At 41.1% G+C, this 16,741-nt stretch overlaps 1 protein-coding gene across 1 annotated transcript in view; it reads right to left on the bottom strand.

The window, feature by feature from the left end:
- Window positions 1-16,741, bottom strand: part of NXF1 (nuclear RNA export factor 1) — a 1,877,750-nt gene that overhangs the window by 877,344 nt on the left and 983,665 nt on the right. The window contains exon 8 of the mRNA XM_044075370.1: window positions 15,809-15,918. Within this exon, the coding sequence (XP_043931305.1) occupies window positions 15,809-15,918 (110 nt within the window). The remainder of the gene's footprint in view (window positions 1-15,808; window positions 15,919-16,741) is intronic.

Raw genomic sequence — 16,741 nt, 5'->3', positions numbered from 1 at the left:
GTATATACTTTCTTGCCCCACCTTTCTAAAGCCCTAGAATCTCTTCCGAAGGGAGTGGGTTCTTAGCAGTAGTGGAGGAAACCCCTTTAGGCCCCTGAGAAATAGTTTCAGGGTCAGCAGTATGGCCCTTGTACAGAAATTGATGTGTGTCTGGGACCCTGTAGTACCTGTCTGGCTTGACAGGAGCAGGGGGGAGGGAGTCGGGGGAAACACTAGATTCTAAGTACACATCATCTAAAACATTTAAAACTGGAGGAATAGCTAAGGGTCTATGCTGAGGTAGCTTTAAAAATTCCCTTAACCTTTTCCTAGAATCTGAGTATTCTTGGCCTTGCCATTTGAAGTGTTCCCTCATGGAATGAAGCTTTTCCCCAAAGGAAAACTCCTCAGGAGGAGAAGCAGAGGGAATAGATTCCTCCACATCAGAATCCTCGTAGGCCGGGAAGGCCTCCTCCTGGTAGTCTGAATGTGCAGAATCACCTGAGGCCTCATCGGAGGACTGAGAGTCTACCTGCTCAACCCTAGGCCTCTTGTCAGAAGGCGGATGAGGGCCTCTATCTGGATGAGGCTGTGAACCCCTAATTAAATAAGGTCCTCAGCTAAACTTAAAATTTGAGAACCAGAAGTGGATCCCAGAGAAACAGATCTTGGAGGGAGAGACTTAGCCTGTTTGGCAGCCTTAGCACGTGTGTAGGCCTTAATGGACATAGACACTGGAGGCCTGGCAGCCCCACGTGCTGGAGTAGTCTTATCCACTGAAATGGTGTCAGAAATATCCTGGGCTACGGTCTCAGAGGAGAGAACAGAAACCGGCACCGAGCTGGCCTCTGGTACCGAAGTAACCGGTGGAGCGGTGTCGGTCTGTAGCGGTTGCAAAACCGGCTCAGAAGAGACCGAGACACTCGCGGTAGGCCTAAGCGTGGTGTCGGCCGATACCGCGGACTGCGGGTGGCGGTCCTTATCCTTCCGTTTTTTAGGTAAATGTGCTGTCGGAAGCTCCGACAGCATAACAGAAATCTTCCCCAAAATAATCCTGTGCAAACTCTGACCAACGCCTAAGAGTGCGTTTATTGAAAGAGGCACAGGCCGAGATGTTGTGTTCTGGGCCTAGGCAGGGTAAGCAGTAAGAGTGGAAATCCTTATGAGGTATTTGTTTCCCACAAGTTAAACAATTAACTTTTTCACTTTTATCTGACATCGGCTGAGGCAAGAAAAGGTCCCCAACGGGGTACTTAGCTTTTTTGAAGACTTCAGTAGTTGAAAACACAGGAGCTGGTCGACCGGCACTTGCGAACTGCTTCTGCTTCGGGCGCCACGCGGCAAGAAAGACTGAAGAAGATGGCGTCGGCTGACGTTTTTATACCTCAGGCGCTCTGACGTTGGGGAAGGGGTGACATCAGCCGACGCCGGACCCAGACTTTGGAATCTGGCCGACCGAAGGGCTGCCTGAGGCAGGACAACCCATATGTCAGGACTGCAGTTGCATCCTTGAAGGACATCCATTTTTGCCAATAAAAAAATGTTTGTCTTCAGGCTCACTAAATGAAAGAATGTTAATGGCTTCCTTTGTGTATTAAGTGCTCCAACTCACAATCCTTCTGGTCAAACAAAAAGCCACCAGAGGCGACATTTTTCAGGTTAGAAATTTAAGGGGAGTGGATTCTGGCAGTTTAAACTGGATCCAGGGGTTAGAGAGGAAAAAAAACCTAACAAAATTAAGATATGAAGGCGCAACATCCCTCCTCGATGTATAAAATGCATGATCCCTTTAAGGGATTTTACCAAAATATGGTTTTCCGGAGGCAGCTCCAGGGGAGGACATCCCGAGATGGCTATAATGCATACTTTTACACAGCAGGCAAGTCCTACAGCAAAAACATCTGACAGGTAAGAAAGTACCAGTAACAACTGCACTGAACTGTGGTACAGGGACCCATCTGCTAAACCTAAAGGGAATCTCCTCCACACCACAATGAAAGATAACTGGAGTGTTAAAATTATGGAGGAAGTCCAGGAAACCTAAGCACATCACCTGACAAAATAAGTGCTTTGACAGAAGCGGTGCCACACCATTCTTACTGTAAAAACCTTTAGCCAAAGAGGTTTGAGTGCAACAGGGTTCCAGAATACTATTTCCACAGATGTACCTAAAGGAAGAGAATAAAGGAGTTTCTTGCCCCGATTTACCAGGAAAGAGAACTAATGATGTCTTCACCATAAACAGGAAAGGAGAATCAGCCTGGGCCTTTCTACCCCCACCTTCTGCAGAACATTTAGTAACAAGTGGCAGGGGGGTAATTCAGACTGAGGAAGGTGACCGCCCTCATGTCTTTCTGCAAGAGAATCCTACGCAGAACATTATTAGATGAATATCTGCTAAAGTAAGCAAGTCTATTTTTACTCTCCCCCCTAGTTTGCTGTTAGTCTGCTAAAGACTGCTTTGTTCAGTTGCCATTCTCAGTTGATTTCTGAGGAATGCACAAAGCCTCAAAACTCATTTTTGACTACAAATCTCCCAGGCTTGCATGTCTGGTATACTGCTTGAGTTCCACCCCCGTTTATCCACTACATGATCACGGTGTTGCTTGATCAGGAGCAGGACTCTGTTTCCATATCTATCTTAATGGCTTCAGTGGTTGAAAGACCACCAAAATCTCTCAGATTCTGGTATGATGTTAGAGTCCACCAATTCGACATCTTAAAGGCTGCAGATGTGTGCCAATCAGGCTATGTTCTGTGCACTAGTAGTCAGTATTTGAATATCAAGGAACTTGTAAAAAAGACATCAGTAAACAGACCGAGATCTGAGAAGTCCACCAAGTTAACGTTTCTGCATGCATGCCTGGGCTGTGTAACTAGTAGGCCCTCAACACAGGCCTTGCATGTGCTAAGTGTTAGATTGAACTTGGGTAGATTCAGACAACGTAAACATCTGGAGGCATCTAAAATAGCACTTGTGCTTCTTTGACATTTCTTCTCAGACTGAGCTAAGAAAAGTTACAAGAGACCTTTACTGAGGCATACGCAAATGTCTTTGTTCCTTGAGGTCACTATAAAGGAAAGTGATTCTGTGAACACCATGTGAATAGCACAGCCTAAAAGGTAAGCAAGCAAGCTGGAAGGGTTAAATCCGATGCTTTGATCCTGAATAATATCCTGTGCTCTGCATACTTAATTCGGTGCATTAAAAAGGAAGGCATGATTTTGGAAGACCATTTTGTATCTTGGGACTTTTACGCTGAGTTTTAGCCTTACAATGTGCATAAAACAGGCCTCCATGGCTCATAGTTCTTGGGGGCAAGGAACAGACTAGAGTACAAGACTTCTTGGCTCTTTCAGGGGTACATTTTCTACTGCTACTGGGGCCCAAAGGGCAAGAAAAAAGGGGCAATGTCAACTCCAGTGAAATTGGGAACCATCCCCATAAAAAGAAGGCCATGTATCAAATTTTACATGGTAAACTCTCAGTTAACCGGCACCCATGGGGATTGGTAGATGCCAGATAACTGTAATTTCTGGTTGCTTGAGAGCTACTATTAAAAATAGGCGTGATTAATACTGTACCCTATGCTACTTGTTCGGTTTGACCATGATCTCAGGTTGTGGAGATTGGAAATTTATTCCCATCTTCCTATTTAAAACTCTAAAATTCTAAAAATATAAGGTACGTTTCTGCAGGGGGAAAACAAAGTGCTACACATGAAAATTGCACTGTATTTCTTTGATTTTTTTTTTTTTTGCCATTTGCTTGAGTGTGCTGGTTGCATGAGTTCTGGTTAACTGAAAGTTTACTGTACACTGAAGTAATGGCATTTAAAACTCATGTGCCTGACATTTTATTCTCCACCATTTTTTTTTTTTTTTTTTTTTTTTTTGCAAAGGATCAGACTGGCCTTTAGGAGATGGGAAAGAGGAAATGGACAGAGGGGGGAAATGTTGCATCTGTATTTGACTGATGAGATAAATCCTGTGGAGTCACTGGCTTAACGTATTCCTGTCTCACTTACTCTTCTGTACTATTTGTGTTTCTCAGAAGTTCTCCTTTTTCACCTGCTGGCCCATACCTCTCTGGCAAATCGATGAAGACTAAAGAAGCTAAATAATACTAAAATGGCAGACATTTGAGTTTCAGACTATTTTCTTCAGAAAATACATAATGAAAAACCTGTTATTCTAGTAACGTTGTAAGTTTATTGGAGCAATATTTAAATTGTCCGCTTGTACCCCATTCCTTCTTTGTGCAGATTTTTTGCACTGAGAGGTTTGCTGCTGACATTTAATTTGACAAAAGTGCAAAGCCAAAGTTTACAAGAGGGTTATATGTGGGGATGAAGGGGGTGGGAACAGCTGCTTAACCATCTCCATTGCTTTAACTATACTTCACTCTTTTTTTTTTTTTTTTGTTTTTTTTTGTTTTACATTTCATGTGAGGCAGTAATGAAAAGGTCCCGTGTCCAGATATACATTATGTAGCTGCCCTTTCACATCCTCCAGGATAACCCTGGGGTTGCAGCCAGCATAGTCTTCTGATTATGAAACCCAAAGGTGTTGTCTGCATGTACGCTCATCATATACACTTTTTGCAGCATGCCTGCCCAGCTTTTGAGTCAAGCTGGACACGCACACTGTTTCAGGATCTCTTCCTAATACTCTGACACTAGTGTCTGAAAATTAATGGCCCTGGAAACAAGATGTCAGGCATGCACACTTTCCTAACACTAATACAATGCTCTATCATTTGTAAGGGTACTGGAGCCTGAAACTCATTTGAAACCTCTAGATGTATGAAGGAAAACCACCACCAGGTTCACTAACTGCTGTAAAGCTTCTGTGAAGCTCAATGAACTCAGCAGATGTTTCTTTGCAACTGGTGGTTTTAAAACAGACTCCAATCCAACTATTAAGAATCCTCAAAAACCTCAAATACTCTGGGTACACAAGCACATGAGTTTAGGGCATATTCAGGTTAAATTAAGTCTTGTTACTACTTTGTTCCCAATATTTCATAGCACTCCCACCTAAAATGTTAATGACGCAGAGCATCCCCCAAAGATGCATCACTTAGAGATGAGCCAGATGAGATTTGTCTTCTCAAGATTCAATATAGTACAGAGGAGATCATCTTGGAAGTGTAAGTTAATTTTCCTCCTCTTTGGACGAGGACCAATGATTTTATTTTTCACCTGGCTGTGATCCCAAACAGAGGTACAGGTTAGGAAGAGGGGGTGCTCTGCTGATAGCCCTGTCACTCTGCAGAAAATTCTTCTGCTAGCTTCAAAGCATTTCGTAAAGCCTTGCTTTGAAAAAAAAAAAAAAAGAAAAAAATGGAAAACAGGTGTCCAAACAGTAAAGGTCTGCAACATGGGAGACAGGGGTTGCTTGTATGTTAGTCTCTGGGGGAGGTGTGTGGTGGGAAATCTCAGGCTTAGCCATGTAGACTATTGGATTAGACCAAAATCCATCATTACATCCCTATGGTAAGTGTCAAGCATCATCAATGGTCAGAAGATCCACACTTTTTTCAACTAGTTAAAACCAATATGTGAAAGGTTTCATTGCTTCTCTGGGGGAAAGGTCATTGTGACCTAACAGCTGACAAAAAATAAGCAGCAGGAGGATGTACAGATATTTGCTGACATATCCAAACCTCCAAAAAGATTGGAAAGGCATTAGGAACCAAAATAACTGCTATTAGTGTATTCATACATATTCCAACAGGAAATGCAGCATCAGTTGGGCATTTCCTCTTGAGACTGAATCCATAGCTGCAGCCCTGGATGTTCTCAACAGCATCACACACACACTTATTGTGTTTAGCTACATGACTAGCAGTCTGGGCAAGTTCTAGTAATTTTACCCACATGTCCCTATCAGATACCCCCACAATCTTCTTGATTTGATCCATGATGGTAACTTGGTTAAGTGACTAAAGTTATGGCCCTGAACAGGCTAGCAGCTGTATATACCTGCTTAAACCAAAACAGCACCTGATTTTCCTGTCATTTGGGGAGTCTGCTGGGAGTAGAACCAATATGGACCCCTTGCCTGGATCCATGCACAGTGCTGGATCCATCACAAGATTCCTTCAGAAGAACTTATGGAACTCCTAAATCAAAGATGCCGTTAAGTTTTTCACAGCAACTGTCCAGGTGTTTGGATATTTAGAGGCTGCCAAAGAAGTATTCTCCGGAGTCCACAAAAAAGTAGAGAACTCTCATGTTTAGGGGCATCCAGACAAAAAAAGTGCATTATGTCTCCTTGGCTTACCATATGAAATATCTTAAACCTACAATCTGTCTTTCAAATGAGATTTCTTCTGTAGGTGAGGAAGAGGAAATGACACCTTCTCTGTCAGTGCTGTATCCTATGGTGGAGTAATTTTTCTGAAATAAATTCTTCCTCCCCCTCATTCTCAGAGATGTAATTTACTACCTTCTGAGAAGTGGGGCCCCCTCCACCTTTTACCAAAAGAAAGTCCAAACAGAGGGATCAAAGATTAGCGGAGTTTATTAAAACTTGGACAAAATCCTGAGATAAAATCATTTACTGTTAAGGAAAAGCCTGAGTTAGGGTGGGAAAAAAGTTCCATTACATGGCTTAGCACTAGAAATCTGTACAGAAACTGGGGCAGGTGAGCTGTCTCTCACATTCCAAGGGCTTTATTTGCAATGTCCACCATGGAAGTTCAAACACTGGAGGGGTTTTTTAAGACTTCCAGCTTGAGGCCAAGCTGCTTCATCTTCTTACCAGGAAGGTGGTATGTTAATCTTTCCCTTCAGAAATTATAAGGCGGGCTATGACCATGGACAGCTACAACAAAAGTTAAACCATGCTCTTTTGTAGTGAGATGTGCCAGTTTCGTTCGTGCCACAGCTTTGAAATGGGCTTCCACAAAGGCCTCAAGAATCTAAGCTGTACTGTCAGAGGGGTGCTTAAGTATCTGAAAAGTCTGCATCCTCAAACAATGATGGCATGTCAGACATTAAAGTCACACCGACTGCACACCTTTTCTCCTGCTACTCATATCTAAGGACACCTTGGTGTACAAGATGCAGGGATCAAGCTTCTCTAACCAAAGTAGTTTTACTGAGAATGCTGCTCTCCTCCTGAGTTTTAGGGGGAATCTTTTTCAAACTTCAACAGTCCTTGACAATGCATTCTGGAATAAAACAGAAGATAAACCTTTGTAAGAAATCTATCACAAGAATATCTACCTTTCTTTAGGCCCTGACATACCCTAACGTATAGTCCTACATCAGACTCTAGTACAAATCTGCCTAAAAATCACCATCAACCACAAAAGTAGCAACAGAAAAAAATTCTCTAGATACTTCTGAGCACCAGAGAAAGCTGAACCACACTGGAATAAGGACACAGATCAAGGCATATGCTGCAAACTTTTGGCAAGAAACATCTAACATTGAATAATCTTGTAACGAGAATGCCCTGAAGTTCATGATGGAAGATGTTTGCCAAGCATGGAGGGGGAAGGGCACTATGCTCTGGAAGTCAGGCCTTCTGTGGCTGAAATCCCAGTGGTTAGGACTACTGCAACACTAACTTGAGAGAAATATTACTGTTACACAAGTTATGTGCTACTGCTCTGTAACCTTGGGGCATTTCTCCATATTTTTTTTTTTTTTACTCTAGCTCCAAATTGAAGTCTTTTGGAAGTCATAGATACTCACTGTGTCAGTTAAACTGCAAGTCCCTTCGCAACTGGATTTCCTTTTCTGATGTCCTCAGCTCAGCAAATCAAGTTTCTCAAGAACCCATCCTTGGGGCAAATATCTTGCGCACATCGACATCTATCAGTCTCCTAGGCTTTCCACTTTGTTCCTCAAATACCGAGTGACCACAACACACCAAACAAAACTACACACATGCCCAGCTTACTCGGATCCACTGGTAAGTACTCGGCTAGCTGCCCTTACGGGCCACTTTAAGCCTAGCCAATTTTCCTTCTGGTGCTTGAAGTAACCTAAACTGCTTGGTGTTAGTGACCTTACCCATCCCATGATCAATAACTATACATTACCCCTACTGAGAATAACTGGGTCCCTAACATAGGTAACACGAAAGAACCCATTAATGGAATAACGCATTAAGGAGCTGCCTCGGTCCATTAGTAGTAAAAGGGGACAGGCACAGAGTAAATTTCCTATTACCCATCCATAGATCCAAGCTGCAGTTAAATATGAAAAGGGAATGAGCTTTTTGTGCAGTTGAAGAGTCTGTTCCAGAGGAGTGGTAACTTCTGTGAGCTATACCTGTTCCTCCAAAGTGTTCTGTTTATGTTGCAGAAAAGGTTCAGATCCAATCCCTGGACAGAATACTCCTGATGCCATTTGACATGACGTGCTGGTGATCCATCAGTACTGGGTCAGAGTATGCCCTGTATGCCATACAGGTCCCCTCTTAGTAGTCTGAAGGATACATAATATTGTGACAGGGCTCTGAATTGGCCCATGTAGGACATACTTTTTAGGCCTTGTATCTTTTCAGTAAGATGTCTCTCTGTAGGCGTTCCACTTGTTTAATGTGTCTGGACACTTGTGTACCAAAGGGGGCATTATCCTCAATGACTGGGCAAGTAAAGGGGAACAATGGTATCTCTAGATTTAGAAGAAACCCCTTTTGTTCATAAGCTGCACAACATAGGTCTTTTTTTAAAACAATTAATGCATTCTGGTCAAAAGTTAAGTCACTGTCCATATAATACTAAATCACAAACAACTGATTCAACATCAATGTGGTAGTCCTTGGAGTAAACGTGGGTCTCTTTCGGCTTTTCCCGGTTAGGGGTCGCCACAGCGGAACTCTGGTCCGCTAATGATTGGCAGTAGATTTTTACGTGCAGAGTTGCCAGCCCTGACGCACAACCTTCAATGAAGGTACGCCCATTCACGCACGTCTCCACACCGAAGACGCTCTAGCTCAGAATCGAACCGGACAGCATCTTACTGTGAGGCGACAACGCTACCGCAGCACCACCACCGCAGTTTAGTCTTTAGAGTAAACTACTTCCCCCAAAAAGTGACAATGCATTTCTTGGCATTTAGTTTCGGGTCCATGATTCTTGGTACCACGTATTTGTTTGGGACAAACTTTACTCCAGGATGACAAAGTCATTTGGGGATTCAATGACTGCTCTTAGCTTGCAGTCATCAGCAGTCCATCAGTAAGAGCCCTTTGGTACTGACTTACTTCAGAGAAGAATATGCAGAACAGGAGAGGTCCCAGCACCAAACCCTGGGGACTCCCAACAGTAACTGATCTCTCTGTGCAGGTAGCTTCCTCTGCCTTGATTTCCTGCATCCTGCAAGCCAACTGACAAGGGTGGCTGTGAATGATTTTACCTGCACTGAGGCCAAGTTCCTGCAGAACGTGTATGGGTTTATTTCTACTTTATTTAGCTTTTACATTATGCTAGACTGGATGATTGCATCAAAAACTTTGACTGGGATGAGGTATGCTATATGTATTGCTTACCTTTACCCAATGCTTTGATCATCTTTTCAAAAAAGTCCACCAGGCTGAGTAAGAATGACCTGCCACTGACAAATCAAAACTGAGAAAGGTCCAATGTTTGGAGGCTCCCTATGTTTTTATTGATTAGTTGCACAAGTCTTTTTATAGCTTTGTATGAGGCTGGTCAGACCTATCCGTCTAATTGCCTAGGTCTGTGGAAGATCTTCCCTTATGCAGGGGAATGAGTACAGCTATTGTCCATTCACTTGGTACAAAACATGTATGGAGGCTGAAGTGTCTTCATGACATTTTAGATGCATTCAGGGATACTGGCAGGACGTGGTCTTGTGTGATCACTGGAGGTTACTTTGTTTCAGGTGTATCTTAAGGGATACACAGAGAGAAGAGTAAAAATTGAGATGAATTTGTCAGCCAGAGGTTCACTATTATACTTGGCCTCAGTGCAGGTAAAATCATTCACAGTTGGCGTAACACACTACTGCATCATGCTTCCGAGATTCCGAGCATAACTAAAAATGGCCTTGTGACTCTCTGGCTTGGGTGGCTATTTTAGCCTCAAACCTGTCAATGGTGGATTTTATTAAACTCCTGAATTTTGTTTAGTTCAGTGATGACGGCTACATCACTATGGGAATTCTTCTTCTTACTTTTGTTCAAAATTCTCTTATTTTAAAGCTTGTTGATATTATGGTTCCACCATGTGGATTGTTTCTGTGGTTTACTCCAAACTTGCTCCTACAGGTTACAGCTGCAGCTATTTACATGGCTAGTATTTGTGGGGTAGTATACATTTCCAAGTATTCATCAGAACTAACTGGTTTTGGCGGGGATTTGAACTTGCCAATATATCACCTAGGAGCAGGTAACTTGTCTTGGAGAAATTTCTAAAAGGTACCCTGGGTGGATGGGATGTCTGGTTTAAATTTTATTTTGAAGGAGACAGCTTTATGATCTGATGAAGATATGAAAGGCATGGTGCAAAATTCCCCCATATTAAGGGCAAGATCCAAGATGTTGTTCCCCCTAGTGGGTAATCTAATTATTCCAGGGCATCTGTACTGAGAAAGTCCAGGAATCTCTGTACTTATGCACTTGTGGTGGTGTAGGTTTCCCAGTCTATAAACAGTTTAGATAACCTTGGAAAATGGTATCAGGTTTAATACAGAGTAATTCTAGTTCCTGTAGACAGGTGGTGTGGTTTCTTGGAATAGAATAAGTTCTATATCTAGCTTTCTTCTGTTCTTCGTTACTGGTAGTTATATTCTAAAGGTAATATCAAAATAGATTATACCTGAGATTTTTGGGACAAGAGTGATGCAAATATGATTATACACACCTTCTATTATTTGGACAGCCGTGCAACTTTTACTTGCACAAACCTAGTCTATTACACTGCAGTAATATCAAGAGTGTCAACAGCTGTGCAATATGCTTACAAACATATGCATTTATAATGAAATTAATATTGTATATTTTAGTATTAATGTATGAAGTCTTGTAAATGTTGTTTTAGGTTTAGCTTACCCAGTGCCATGCCTCGGTTACATGTTCTACATGCTTGTCAAGTGCCCCCATTGCAGTACTGTATTCCTAAGTGCATTTCTTACTTTGCTACAGTCCATCACTGTGGCCTGGGTCATGGTTGAAAATGGTCCCTGGACCAGTTCACTTACCTAGTTGAAGTGTATGTAAAGAAAAATCCATTTACAGATGCTTGATGGAAGCCATTCAAATGTAGGGGAATAGGCATCACATTAATGAATGGAAAGGATATTAAAATCTTAAAGACAAACATTACTGACACGTGTGAAATAAAACTTACAGTTCTAAAATTAAACTCTGAAAGTTATATGCAGTGGGGCTGCTGGCGAGAAGACTACCAAGCAGGCCAAATTATACTTTTGATAGGAAGAGGGATGAAGCACAAACCTAAGACACTGACTTACATTCCCAAATCAACAGAGGTACAAACCAAGGCTCTGCTCCTGGAATCACTGACAAAGCAATAATGCTTGCTGAAGGCAAGAAAAGATGTCCATGGAGAACCCCCTAGCACAAAGCAACAATGAACATACTTTTAAAAGACATTAGAACCTTGCTCTTGAATTTGTAGCCTCTGAAGGGCAGCATTTTTCAAGAGGTGGTTCACAGCTTGGTGAGAACACACTGCAGTTAGCAATCCACCTGGGCAAAGGTTACTTAAACAATGCAAGACACTCCTTCAGTGGAAAGGAAAAATGGTCAGTCTTCCTTAATTTACCTTCTTCAAATAAACTCCGGACCTGAATGTCAAGGTTAAGGAGGGCTTTTTCTCCTCTGGATTCTTCCCCCAGAAATAAAACAAGGAGACTAATGATGTGGTTTTAAAATAATTCTGATATCACTTTTGGGAGGGGGGTATGCATTGTTACTAACAGGTGATGTATCATTGTGAAAGGTTAAACAGAATTTCTTACAAGTCAGGGCTTGCAGTTCAGATCCTGCAGGAAGACGTGGCAGCAAATGAGAGTCTTCATAGAGACAACACCTGCTGGGCAACTCAAGAAGGCAGTTCAACTGAAGGAGAGGCAAAGATATCACTCAAAGTTCAAATGCAAAGGAAAAGCGAGCTTTAACTGCAGTCAGTGATGTAAAATCTCTTAAGGAACATCACTGACCAACTAATGCAGAGCTATAAACAAACCCTCATACAAGGTGATGCCCAATGGTAAATATGGGTCTCACAGGTGAGGATCACCTACAAATTGACTGAAGTGGTATAGGACAATTCTAGTCCTTCTGCTTATGATCTCCAATTTGAATAGTGGGGAAAAAAGAATATAAAGTGTATCAAGTGGATCCAGAGGTTACTTGAAAATTCTTTGGCATGTACTGAGATACTTTTACCAGCCTGAAATTATACTTTTCCTGGCAGCCATGTGGGCAACAGTAAGCATTTTAAGGGCAGGCACATTCACCACAACCCTCCCAATGCCCTGTTGAAGTAAATGGAACACAAGCTAGACTGAACTCTCCCATGTGGTAGAAATGTCTCTGAGGTGCCTCATTCAAAGGATGAGCAGGACTTCTGAATCTGAAAATCCAGAACAGGACTTAAAATGTAGCTCACAGAACTTATCAATACATTCCCTTTTCCTGTGATATGAACAGCCCATAAGGATGATGTTTTTGTCTACAGCCAAAAGGAAAACACTTTAGTATGTGCCGCAATGTTTATGTCTGGCACTACTAAATGGTTGAGACTAAAAGCAGGAGGCTTAATGCTCTCATTTCTACCTCAAGAGCAAGAAATACTTCCCATAACTCCGACTGGCTGATTTGCATCCTCAGAGTCAGCTTTCCCATAAACAGAGGTCAGACAGTCTCCCAATGCTCCTTACAAATCAGGTCTTCAGGATCAAAGACAGGTTCTGCTTCTGGAAAGAAGCACCTACACAATGAGACTAAAGGAAAAAGTGTACAGCCAACCCAAAGCTCAAAGATAAGGGTCAAATACCAAAAATGGATGGTTACTTTGCAGCCATCAATATCACATAATCCACAGCAATACTTGCATCTTTAGCCATGCAAAATCCACTGTGAATAGCACCTGAACAGTCAAGTTCAAAAGCTAAAAGTCTGGACCCCCTGATGATTCCGCAACCAAGTTGTAAAGGTCGTGACTTCCTAGGCTATCGTATGCAACAGACCTCAATGATCAGTTCTGTCTCAATTTGCCATAATCACTATACCACAGGAAAGCACAAAGAGCTAAAAATTCCTTCATATGAGGTTCAAAACCATCACAACAGTGAAAGCTCAATATATATCTGTATTTTGCATAACACAACCAACATACTTTTTATTTCCTGCAAAACAATTTGCAATCCACAACACATACACAAATAAGGCTGTCTAGTCCAGACGGATAAACCAAAAATTGTTAAATCAAAGCTTTCAGAAACTATTTCATGAAGTGGTGTTGCTTTATCCCAGCATTTTCCTATTAAAACTCAAAAGTTGTCAAACCTCAGAAAATTACAAAATGCACTTTCCAGAACCAACATTCTGACAGTCTGTTTTGATTAGTGCTTATATCAGACAACTACATGTACACAAAAGAAATTATTTTAGCTATTTCTAAAAACAGTTACTAACATTCAGGCTGCCAATGCTTGAAACCATGTGCTTTAACATAAGACATCAGAAAGCAACTAAACCCTTTTGCATGCCCGACAGCTCAATTATATTCAACAAGATATCTCACGGCATCATGTTACTCATTAAACATTACTGATTCAGTTATTCAGCAACAGAGAAAAAAATTGTTTCGCTTTACAGTATGTAGGAAAAATGTACAGTAAAAATTCTCCACTAGAGAAACAAATGCTTTAAAAATATTGTAGAATATGAAAAATAAATTTCTTAAGACAGCGATGGTCAATCACTATAATGTTGATAAAGTAGTTTAGCCCAGCCCTCACCAACACCTTTCCCCAAATATAAATCCTACTCTTCCTACTGTGAACAACACACATTCCAGCCACTTCTGTATCAAAAGCTGCAAATTTGCATCAGGTTACCCCCTTTTTTAATTTACACTGAAAATTCTTGATAATCACACATGTATGCTCCATTAGATAATGAACTAAGCTGTTGTATTACACAAAGGTACTTAGTAACATTGTTCAACAAAAAAAATATTCTCTGTTCATCTCTGGTATTACCCTGCTCAGACTCATCTACTGTCTTTCCAACTTGTTGATATCCACCAGGTCTGGCAGCTCGGTGATGGGAAGTGCTGCATCAATAAAGCACCTCTTACTTACCAGAGTTCTTACTCACCTGCACAAAAAAGGAAACATTAACAGAACCATTGGATAACAAGAAATTCCAACACACTATGGTTAGCAAAAGCTGGGTTAGAAAAAGAAAGTGAGGGGCAAAGCAATAAGCAAGTCAACTGCAATTCCAATTACTGCACCCCATACAAATATGAAAGCCCCAACACAGGAGTTGGTAGGGTGAAGCAGCTACCACTTTATCAGCACATAAGTTGTTTTACACACAGCGTTGAATGCAGAGAAAAAAAAAACAAAGCAAACAAAGTGCAGCATGATGGAAATTTGACCCAAGTCCAACAACATTGTCCATCACACACTTCAGTGGCTTGGTACACCATTAGTGTGCTTAACTAAGCCAGGTACTGTAATTATATTCTAAATAAATAGAAAAAATTTACTTCAAACAGAAATGCTCACACAACTGTTAGTTCAAACTGCATGTAAGCTGTGGCAGAACATGAAGAAAATCTAAAGACGAAGACAATATTTTCTGGACTTGAGTCAAAATGGACACAGGGTGGTACCCTTCTAGTACTAAGATCCTGCAATAACACTGAAATGAATAAACACACTTCTAAAATGTACTATTAAACAAAAAATTAGAAAGTGCAATGAAAGGTGTTTTAAATTAGAAGGAAAACAGTAACACGTGATTAGCTCTGTTGCCTGACAGCTCTTGGTCCACAATATGATTCTTGGCTGGATGCCTTCTATGCAAAGTCTGCATGTCCTTCCTGTGAACATGTGGGTTTTCACTGGGTGTTCCAGTTTTCTCCCACATCTGAAAGAGGTACCATAAGTGGATTTGCATTCCTTTTGTGTGCGCGTTGTAAGATAATGCATGTGTGCTCCCTGCGCCTTGAACCCATTGAGAACTACAAAAGGTTCTAGCACCCACACATCCATGAAATGAATTAAGAGGGTAACTGTAGATTGAACAAACATGAAAATATTTTTTAACCTGGCCAAACTGCACTGCTGAAATATGCCTCTAGGTAATGTAGAATAAAAAAAAAAGTGGAATTCAACCCATTTCTAATTTAAATTGCTTAGTACAATATGGTCTCCAAATGACTAGACTGATTTAAGACCATCAAAATTTAAAAACATTCCTTGATATATGCTACAATTATTTGCTATAAATTTTGAACTGATGTAAATAAATCCTGCAGAAGATATATCTGGACAAATTTTAATATATGCCAGAAAAAATGCCTCTCTCAAGCCCTTTGTTTTTTCTAACTTGCTTGCTTGCATCAGATATTTGATGGCAGACTGGATATCTTCAGCTCATAACTCCAGATGTAAATCCACTTAATCACCCCCCACCTCTTGCTCTACAACTCAGTGTTCTACTGCTTTCAGTATTCCTACTTGAACATGCCAGATGTTTAATACTATTAAAGTACATACAGACTACTCTTATTCATAAAAATTGCTTTAAAATCTACTCAAACTCTGGCTCACTGTAAGCAAAATTAACAGGAACTGACCTGATATAAGCTGCTTGATCTGCAAATGTTTTGCACAGTGGGTTTTCATCCAGCCACAGCTCATCCAGTTTAAGACCCTTTAGCTTGTCTAGTTCTCTGTCATACTTCAGCTGCAAATAAGATTGAGAGCTGATGTTAGACATTTATTTCAAATAAACAGTAATGTTTGAAGAGCACAAGCTTCATTGGCAGCAATGAAAAAAACATCTGGGAAAAACTAAGCTCCAAAAATTACATCACTGCTTTAATGTTCAACACAGGAAGTTCTGTGAACAGCGATAGTTAAACTTATCAAAACTCGATGTTTTAAGAACACCATAACTATACAAAAATGTTTTACAAGCTTAAAAGTAGCATGTACAGTAATTAAATTAACTCACTCATCTAATAATGTGGTTTGTGGATGTCTTATTTTGAAGGATAACTCAAATCCTTCTCTTTTCTTAACACATTATCAGTCATCTGAAAATCACACCCATTCATCTGCATCCTTACCATCTTCAATGCTGCTGACACAACAGCATACTAAATTGCTTGTAATCATTATACTATGTGTTCGGAGCATTTTAAACATGAAAATAACTGCATACTATTGAAAATATATTTTCTTGCCTTTTGTTTTTAATGTCATATTAACTATACATTACTTGTAAGTGCAGAGACAGGAGCTCTGACTGGCTCAGGCCACCTGAATCTGAATAGCAGTTAGGGCACTGTAAAAGCTGTGCAAGGTGAAGGTGGGAAAAGTATGGCTTTTAACTGTGGGGCTGCCGAAGTGGGGTTAGTGGCTCATACTTTGTGAAGCTTGCTGCAGGAATGAGGCAAATATGAGACCACAGCAACTGACAGGATGAAAGGCATGGCCATGGCCATGACACAAGCTGGCAATATGCAAACGAGTGGGAGCATTCATGTTGACACAATGGAGTTTAA

The sequence above is a fragment of the Protopterus annectens genome, chromosome 6.part1 (assembly GCF_019279795.1).
Source record: "Protopterus annectens isolate FY-2018-M chromosome 6.part1, PAN1.0, whole genome shotgun sequence".
Taxonomy (NCBI): domain Eukaryota; kingdom Metazoa; phylum Chordata; order Ceratodontiformes; family Protopteridae; genus Protopterus; species Protopterus annectens.
Note: the sequence above shows the minus strand (reverse complement) of the source record. Positions and strands in the feature narration are given on the sequence as shown.